The sequence below is a fragment of the Tarenaya hassleriana genome, unplaced genomic scaffold, assembly GCF_000463585.1.
Source record: "Tarenaya hassleriana unplaced genomic scaffold, ASM46358v1 Cleome12, whole genome shotgun sequence".
Lineage (NCBI taxonomy): Eukaryota > Viridiplantae > Streptophyta > Magnoliopsida > Brassicales > Cleomaceae > Tarenaya > Tarenaya hassleriana.
Genome location: NW_010962392.1, coordinates 387,066 through 397,315, shown reverse-complemented (window position 1 = coordinate 397,315; position 10,250 = coordinate 387,066). Strand labels below are relative to the sequence as shown.

The 10,250-nt window shown below is 31.5% G+C and overlaps 1 protein-coding gene across 1 annotated transcript; it reads right to left on the bottom strand.

Annotated features, from left to right (window-relative positions):
- Nucleotides 1-3,732: 3,732 nt before the first annotated feature.
- Nucleotides 3,733-6,356, bottom strand: LOC104806199 (abscisic acid 8'-hydroxylase 1-like). Its single transcript, XM_010530969.2, is given in 8 exon segments — nt 3,733-4,237; nt 4,372-4,490; nt 4,599-4,705; nt 4,808-4,979; nt 5,065-5,306; nt 5,309-5,435; nt 5,508-5,826; nt 5,921-6,356. Coding segments are annotated over 8 exon segments (1,389 nt in total). The 5' UTR covers nt 6,130-6,356; the 3' UTR covers nt 3,733-4,143.
- Between the last annotated feature and the right edge of the window lie 3,894 nt (nt 6,357-10,250).

Genomic DNA, 10,250 nt, shown 5'->3' with positions numbered 1-10,250 from the left:
AATATGAAACCAAGGATACTGATATCTTGGCAGCATTCCGAGTAACTCCTCAACCAAGAGTGTGTATATATACAAATGCCCATAAAAAATAATCAATTCAATAATAGAGAATCTATCCACTTTATATAATAAAAACAAATCCCCATGCATAGACTATTTTGCTAAAGTGACACGAGTTAATGACATGTATCCTCGGTTGAACTTTTTGATGTGTACTTCCTTTTTTAAAAAAAATAACAACAATAAATATTTTCAGGAAAAAACTATTTAATATATGCAATTTATTTAGTGATCATGCTTATCAAATGAATCAATATATTTAAATGTATATATAGTATATCATCTACATATTTTTTTAACAGCTTTCAACCAAAATGAATGAATATGTTAACTAACTAGTTGCATTCGATTGATGTCTTAGTAGATTGAACTTTTATTACTTTTAAAAAATCCTATATGTAATATAAACTATGAACAACTAACTCTTAAAGAAAAGTTAATATGATCGTATCCATTTAATTAAAAAAAAAAAAGCAATTGACAATGAAATAAGATTTTAAAGTTGGGACTCTTGTTTAATTGGATTAGTTTGGAGAGAGAAAAATGAACATAACTCGAATTCAATTTTGTTCAGCGCAATTTAAAATTTGTTAGAATGCATTAATAATAATTTTAATATTAAAATTATTAAAAAAACATTTCTTACGTTTTTATTGTTATTTTTTCGGTCGTATTCTTCTTATCATTAAAAAAAAGTTGTATCTTGATTTTTCCTTATATTAAAATAACGAGACCAAAGATATGATGTGATCGATTTTCACCACAAACACACACACACACACACATATATATATATATATATATTTAATTTGATTACCGCACTATCTAATCTCTCGAACATGGGATTTGGCCGAAGAGATAAGTTACAATATTTTTCCATATATTCATTAAAATCTTATCAATAAATATATATATACACATTAGGGCTTTTGAAAAAATATCTAGATTTTATTTTGGCCGAATAAAAATACCAGATTCTCATTAATATCGATGAGAAGAACATCATTAATGGCGTCTTTCAATATATTTTTCTCATAATATATACTTTTATCGAATCATATCGTTGTCAAATATCATAATAGATTATTCACGAGCTCTTGTTTTCATTCAGATCGTTTTGAGTTTGTTTATTAATTTATTCGATTTATTGTGGGATTATGCATTCCAGCAAACAAGTCAAATAATATACAAAAGTTAATTCTTCAAGTCTAATAAAATTTATAACATTATTTACCTTATGCGGAGACAATCGAGCCGATAGAAATCTGACACGTACTTATTAATTAAATAATTAAATCTGTAATTTAATAAGAAATACTATTATCATTAGTCGAATAGATTTTGTTTCGAGCTTCGAGTTTATTTATTAATTTGAAGTCAAAACGGCAATGTCCCCGTCTTGATGCTACTGAATAATATATATTGAAACTGAATAATTTTTAATTAATACTAAAATTTAATCAATTCAAATATGCTGAAATTGAAATCCATGATAGGGAAATAATTTGATTACTTTGAAAAATCTTTGTCATACAATGAACCATCAAAGGCCATTTTTTTTAACTGTTGAAGTAAATTTGGAAGTGATAAAACTCGTCTCAAATGGATCGCATTAATCGACTTGGGACCATTCACTATGTATAATTAAAAATAGTTTTTAATTTATTTTTGCTAAATTTTAAGAAGTGAATGTGGAAATTATGGTTTCGTACATTTAAAAGAACAACAGTGACGTCATCTGGTATCAGCTTGACATATGAGCAGTGCAGATCCATGTTCGGTCTTTTTCTATTTTTGATCAAAGTTGTTGAAATATCAATTTTTCGTTTGGGATTATCATTTTCTTATTATTGTCAATCCCTTGTAACTTATAGCATCTTTCATATTTTTTTTCCTTTAAAAAAATCACGTTTTAATTTCTAATATTACTATGTTGAGAAAAAAAAAAGTAAATAATTTATGTTTTTCGAAGATTCGAGTTGTCTCCGCATGTGAAATTAATAATAATATAATTTGAAAATATTTAGGTTCAAAACGTGTTTTAATTGTTATTTAATTTTTATTAGCTGTTTTTTATGATAGATTATATAATACTTCGAAACGAACACTTATAACTCATGTTGCGAAAATGATTCCAATCATATTTAACATTTTGCAACGTTTTTCAATATGTAAAATTAAAATATGGTATAATATGTATAATCAAGCATTGCAATGAAGTTTCATCGAGTCAAAAAAGGGACTTGATCGACAATCCATTTTTACGAAAAAATATCTCAATGTTCCTCCTTTTTAAGCAATGTCACAATTTTGACATAACAAAGTGGAGAAGTAGAAACTTGTAGCCCCTTGTTTCATGATTTAATTAATGGTTGTCTTGTCTCTGTATTATTATTATTATTATTATTATTATTATTATTATTATTATTATTATTATTATTATTATTATTATTATTATTGGTGGTGGTGGACCTATGACCCATTATTTTGATTAAAAAACAATTTCTTTATAAATTTATAAATTTTAAATGAAAATTGTTAAAGGCCTCATAACAAGTTAAATACGCTCCTAAAAAATTATAATAAATTTATCATTAATTCCAATTATATTTTTTCTGGGTCGCTACTTCTTCTTCTTCTTCTTCTTATTATTATTGTTGTTGTTGTTGTTGTTGTTGTTGTTGTTGTTGTTGTTGTTGTTGTTGTTGTTGTTATTATTATTATTATTATTATTATTATTATTATTTGTATATTTACAAATATATACACGTGTTCATATATATATATATATATTGTGTATGACAATAATGACATTATTATGTCATGACAACAAAGAAGAAAGCGACTGGAAAGAACTCGATGTAAACATTCTGATTGCACTATATATTATCAAGTTTTCAATCATAATAGATTATATATAGTATTACTCAATTATTATATATATATATATATCCAAAGCAGTTATTAATAAAAAAATATATAATATGCCAAGGATTGTAGACTAGTGACACATATAATTCACGAGATACGGTCAAAGTCAACAGTAAAAAAAAAATCAGGCTAATCAGCCTTTTGAAAGTTTTACGTTACCTAATTTATTCAATTCAAATTTGGTTTACTTGGATTTTTTTTTCTTTCTTCCCCCTTTGACGGCTGTTTACTTGGAATGTTTTTTTACCAAGTTCTTCACAAAAAAATTACAAATTAGGGGGAAAATCACAAAATTATCATGATTGAAATGATAAGCGAAAATTTTCCATGAGTAATAAAACATTTTTTTTTTATAGTTTTAGCTGTTTGTCATACATAACTCTAGTTTAAGACAAACAGAAGTTTTTATTATAACCAATCAAAATAAATATGATTCATTGATAATCTAGATTCTCATGCCGTGCCAAATATTTTTGCACCAAAAAAGAAATCGAATAAATTTGTATGTGATTGACATAGAAAAAAATTCTGACCGAATATCTGTTTATATTCTAAATGTTATCGGTTAGAGTTGCATATCTATTTATTTTCCGACAGGTTGTTATTATTGCATTTACACAGCTGTTTTTTCTTTTTGTTATATTTGGTAACAAAAAATTGTTAGGGGAAATTAGAAAAATTACTTTGTTAAAGTATTGAAACATCAAGGAAACATGGAAATTTCTATCAGTATGACATCAATTGGATTCACAATCTCATTGCATTTGTTGTAAAAGATGTCACAATAAGAGGAAAAAATAGGGAAAAAAAAAGTCCCAATTTGGACAAACCATCTTACATACACTTTAGAGATACACATCATAAATTTCCATTTTTCAAAATTAAAAACAAAAATTGGAACTTTATATACACTTGGGATTCCATTTCATTTTTCTTTCCCCGTTTGGGATTTTCCTAACGAAAATCTTGATTTTTCGCTTTTTCCCTTACGTATTTTTTCTACATTTTCCTCACAAAAAAATAAAATGGAAATTATGAAATTGTCTTCTTTATCTTCGAGGTTGCAATCAGAGACGTTTAGTTAAAAATGTTCATTTTCTATATTGGGAAACCCTAAAGTTCAGGGGCATTCTAGTAATTCTACGCATCTATTTAGGGTTTTCCGGCCAATACGATGGGAAGCCCGTTCTGAGGAAGAGCGAAGGGACCGTACTGGATTCCGTTGCTAGGTCCCACAGTTGACCACCTGAAAAGACGAAATTATCCCTTTGTCAGATTTTTCTCATGTGGGAACATTTTCTATTTTGGGAAACTAATGACCATTACTGTATAATTTACCTTAAAAGAACATAAATTAAGGTCGTAAGAAAGTACACACACCTGTACTTAGTGGTGAGACGATGAATCAAGATAGATATCTCGAGTTTGGCTAATTCATTCCCTGGACATGAGTGGGTCCCATTGCCAAATGGCATAAAAGTATTGGGCTTTGGTGCCACCTGCAAAAATCAAAAATCAATTGAACTTTAATAAAATCATCCTAATTTTAAAAAAAAAAAGTACATTTTTTTCGTCTATAAACATAAAAAAAAGGATAGAATTATTACCTGAAATCTCGACGGATCGAATTTCTCAGGATCAGAAAAGATTTTGGAATTGTGGTGGATGTTTCTGAACAAGGGCAAGACTTTCCATCCTTTGGGAATCAAATAACCTGAATTTTTAATTCTTTTTTCATTATAAAATCCGAAAAATAAAAACAAGATCTACGTATATACGTACACATATACGTACATGCATACATGCGCATACATACCTTCATACTCAACGTCTTCAACAGCTTCTCTAAAGGTGAAAGACAAGATGGAAGCAACTCTCAGTGTCTCTTGGATAACCCTCGAAGTTATGGGCATCTTCTTCGTATCTGCCCAGGTCAGACCAATTTCCGATTTCTCCGTTTTGCCCTTAATTATCGCCATTTGCTCTTCCTGAAATTCCAATACCACCATCAGAACCGCCCCATATTTACCAGAATGCCACACGTACGGTCTGTATTGAGTTTCTAGTACTTACCGTGACAGCTTCTAGAACGGTGGGATTCTCCGCAAGGTACTTGAGGATCCACGTCAGCACGCTCGCCGTCGTGTCCCTTGCGGCGAAGATAACGCCGATGATGTTGTCGGCGATCTGCTCGTCGGTGAGCCCTTCGTTATCGCCCATGAACGATCCGAGCAAGTCGTTTCTCTGTACGGCGCCGTTTTGTCTCCTCTCGGACAGGGTTCTTGCCAGGATCTGAGCGAGCTCCTTCCTGAGAGCGTTCCCGGCAAATTCACCGGCATCGAATTGTAACCCTTCTCGAGAATGTAGTAGCATCGTTTCAGATCTTCCCGGTACAGTACCTCGTCCTTTCCGAAAATGGAGAGCAGGGCAACGTTGAACGTGTACTGATGAGAGAGAGACGGTTAGTAAGAAACAGAACATATCTGCAGAAAAGAAAAACAGGGGAGGGGACTTACGGTCTTCATTTCTTGGTAGGTGTTGATCATGGTTCCTTCCCAAGATTGGAGAGCGTCTTGAGCGATGGAATCGATGTTGGAGATCATGTGCTTGATAGATTCCGGCATGAAAGCTCGATGAACAAGCCTCCTGAGCTTTGTATGATAATCTCCCTGGTGGAAGAAGATGGCTTGTTTCCCCAACATCCTCTCTTTGCTCGCCGGAAAAGTCGGTTTGAACAGATGCGCCTTTGTCACCAGCACGAATTTCGCCGCCTCCGGGCTCGAAATCATCACACACGGACATCCCAAGATGTGGGTCTTGAATATCGATCCGTACCTATAACAAAGGAACAACCTTTTTCCGTATCAACACAAACATAATCCTCAAAAAGGGCGCGAATTCATGAGTCCGTGGTTGTTTTCAGACAGACCTCCTCTGTTTGGAGGCAAAGAACACATTAGGGTCTTGGGAATAGAGTTGGAAAGTCTCGCCGACGTACGGCCAACCCATTGTTCCCGGAGGGAGTGGGAGCTTCTGGGACAGTCGGCGGCGGCGGTCGACGGCGGAGGGCGAGAACCGGAAAAAACATAGGGAGAGAACCACCGCGAAGATGGGGAAACACAAAAGGGAGAAATCCATCGTTCCACTGCTGTTTTTTTTAACAGTTCGCAATTGGGAGCTTTTCTTTTGTATTTGATACAAAAAAAAAAACCAACTCTTCTCGAGCAGTGGGAAGAAGCTGAGCAACGAAGAACTTGTGAGTTTTTTTTGGTTGCTCTGTAATGGAGGAGAGAGCTTGTGAAGGAACAAGTGGAAGGATTGAGGCCTCTTTATAGGCTCTTCTCATAAAATAGGAGGGGAGAGAGAGAGAGAGAGAGAGAGAGAGAGAGAGAGAGAGAGAGAGAGAGAGAGAGAGAGAGAGAGAGCTCTTCTTCTGATACAGCTCATTCGAGAGAGAGAGAGAGAGAGCCTTCAAAACAGAACTACTGATACAGCTCATTTGGGGGAGAGAGAAGAAGAGCACGTGTCAAGGACCATGCAGAAAAAGAGCGTGTGAGATTTTGACCAAAAACCATGAGGGAGAGCTCCAAAAACAAGCAGAAAATAAATTAATAAAATACCAATATTCGAATTTATCATAATAAACATGTTTAATCAAAGCTGGGAGATATGAGGTGCCGATTTGGAACTTAAATTGATTTAATCGAGCCCTTTAAGATGATAACCATCATGTGTTATATGGACTGCCCCCTATTCTCTTTGGATATCTCTATATACATATATATGTTATATGTACCCAACTATCGATTTTAAGATTTTTTTTTGTTCTATTGTTATAGATCAAGACCTGAAGTTTTGAGGGCGCTTTTTACTTTATTGCATATTAACGATTGCTAAAAAAATTGACAAAATTTCAAAAAAAAAAAATTAAAGAGAAGAACATAAATTAAGGATTCAACAGAGTGCTTATTAATACATTGGGAACAGTGTATTCCCAAAACATACATGAAATTCACAGAAGGGAAGCCAGTTCTGTTCTTGCAACGACGATTATAGAGACGAGGGACTTTATATATGCACTATTTAGTACTGACCATTTCGGTTTTCCACTCGGTTATATTCGGATTCGGTTATTTTAGTTATAGAACAATTATAACCATACGATATTTATATTAATTTATTAAATTCGATTCAATCCGATTATTCGATTAATAGCCAAAGTGGCCATTTTACATAGAATCGTTAAATATATGAATGCATGCAATTTTGTATTTATACATCTAACAAGGCTGACTAATCACAAAACACTATTTTATCCCACGTTAAATTCGCGTCCACAAATCAAGGTAATATTATTTGATCATAATATATATATCCTCTGTGAAATAATCTACGCGTTCGGAATTTGAACTTAACCGGTCCATTAAAAAGAACGGCTTCATATTTATAATCCTATATATGCTATATATAGGTATATATATATATATATATATATATTTGTTAGTATAATATAAATCAGATTCACCATTTTATTAGTTTGTCGAAATGATTAAATACCAATTGACTTTGTGTCGGGAAGATCAACAAAGAGCGATATCATTTTCTTGGACCTAGCTAGACTTGTGTATTTATTTGTTATGTTGACTTCGTTTCGAATTCGGGAAAAGTCTAACTATTTGAAAACTTATTTTAATTTTTTTGTATAATTATGTTAACGTGTCGACCTAAAATATACATACATCGATGTATATAATTTTTTTAATATAATTTCCGATTGTGCTAAAACTCATCATTCCCATGTAACTATAACAACCGAATAAAATAATTTTATTTGCAATACATTGTTCATCAAGATGCGTATATCTTTTATGACTCGAATATATATATTTTTTTAGATATTGTATACATAAAATTTTCTCTAACCAAACCTACGGTAATACCACTCTTCGACAATTACCCATGCAAATCATTTACATCGTTAAGTCGTTCTCATCTAATGATAATTTGATAATAAAGCTAATATTTATATAAATATAATGTAAGGGTATATTTATCCATGTAAATAAAAAAAATGTAGAATCGACATCATTGAAAAATTGTTATATGTTTTGTGGGAAATACAATTCAAATTTTTTTATCGACGCAATTTTTTTCTTGGTTACACTTGGCTTAACAAGATTCGGTGTTCTTCAAATCGTTGATGAAAGATGGGACCTTTATCGTATTAAACTACACCAACAACCCACTCACACCTACTATATACATATACGATATAATAATCAAAATAAAATAAAATAAATTCTATATAGTTGTGAAAGAAGGATTCGAAATTTAATGTTACCCGGTCGAATTAATATGCATGGTTACGCGTTCGACGATCTCGTCTTGCTCGTAGTAATGGGAGGACAAATTCCAATCTCACGACCATATATACGACTACTATATTATATATCATATATAACATGACGTGCAATATCATGCCGGTGTTTTGGGTCGGGGACTATTCAAATTTCATATTCCTTTAGTGTGATTCAAATGATTTAACATGAAGATACAATCGATCGAATGGCAAAATATATTCGAAAAAATATTTCCATCTAATTTGGATTATTTTTAAATGGTTGTATATGTTCTCACGGCCGGAACAATGTTATCATTTATACGGGTAGTTATCTTATTATAAACTAAATTAAATCATTCATTTGCCCTACTTCGTTTAAAGGAACAAAATCATGCATGCAGGATTCGATGATACGTACGTAGATATCACGTAGCTTATACAAGACCTGAAAAATAGGGTAGATAATAATGTAAACTACAACATAAAGAGCTCAACGTTATTGATTATCTGCATGATTTCATTAATTTATTTTTACAACCTCTTTAGATAATCTATAAGAATCTTGGGCAATGGATTTTTCTTGTTTTTTTTATAAACAAATTATGTCATGTTTTACTCATATATATACCTATTCGATACAATTAAAAGGAATTATATATATACACACACATACACTTTTCTGGATTCTGCAAAACATATGGATTATGGACGATGGAAGTAACACGATGAATCTCATGCTTTAGTGCAAAATAATAATAATAATAATAATAATAGAACTAGGAATCCATGTAACCTAGCTAGTAATATTTACATTTACATAAACAATGTAATATTTACATTTATGCGAGGAAAACACAAATATCTAAAAGATGATTTTTATTCTACGGACGTTATTTCAAAACGTGGATGTCTCTATTTGTGTACCAGATATACAGAACCTTACTTTATACGGATTTACATTTGCAATCCCAATAAGGATATCTACACATATATCTTTTCGAAATTTAGAAAATAAATGTATCTCTTTTACATTAATAAATAACAGAAAAATAAGTATGGGGGGTAGACGACAAAGGCGGTATGGGCAGCCTAAAAAATAAGGGTACCAACACAAATAAAATTATATGTGTCCTAACATATACTCCATCCGTTTCTAAATATATATCGTTTTAGAATTTTTTTTCCATTACTAAATATATGTCGTTTTACATTTTCTAGATAATTTTTAGTGAAATTTTCAATTTTATCTTTATTTAAAAAATAATAAAAATGTGATTTAATAAAGATATATATGATTTTTTAGATTTGTTAAAAATTATGATGAAATCTAAAACGATAAATATTTTGAAACGGAGAGAGGGAGTATAAATTATGTGTCAAACAAGGATATATAGAAAAACTGTATTAATGTCTATATAAATTAATTAGTAAACTACTAATCAAAATGCCACCTTTTTCGAATTAATTTGACGTGACAACGCGACATAAACGACTTTATTGTGATAGTTCCATTTGTGGACCTTCTTTGTACATAACATGTACGTAGGCACATACAAAATCACACTTTTTTCCTTTCTCTGCTCTTTTTATATTTCAATAGAAAGAGAATATCTACTGTTATAAAAAGGGTAGGTTTCTATGCTTTGTTACGTTTTTACTGCTCCGTTGCATTTATTTTTTCGTAATCTATAACAGTAAAAATACTTAAATCATTATATCACTTTCATTTGACCCTTTTTCAATGGCTTTTACGACAAGCGTACAAGCGATGCCTTTGCGAATGAATTGGCCAGAAGACAAATTTTCTGACACGTTTTTTTTTCCCTTTCATTTGGTGACGGACTTAATGGAGTTGACTCAAAACTCATATATGATTTGCAATATCTTAGATTTAGCGTTAGGATAGATTTGGTAGGTG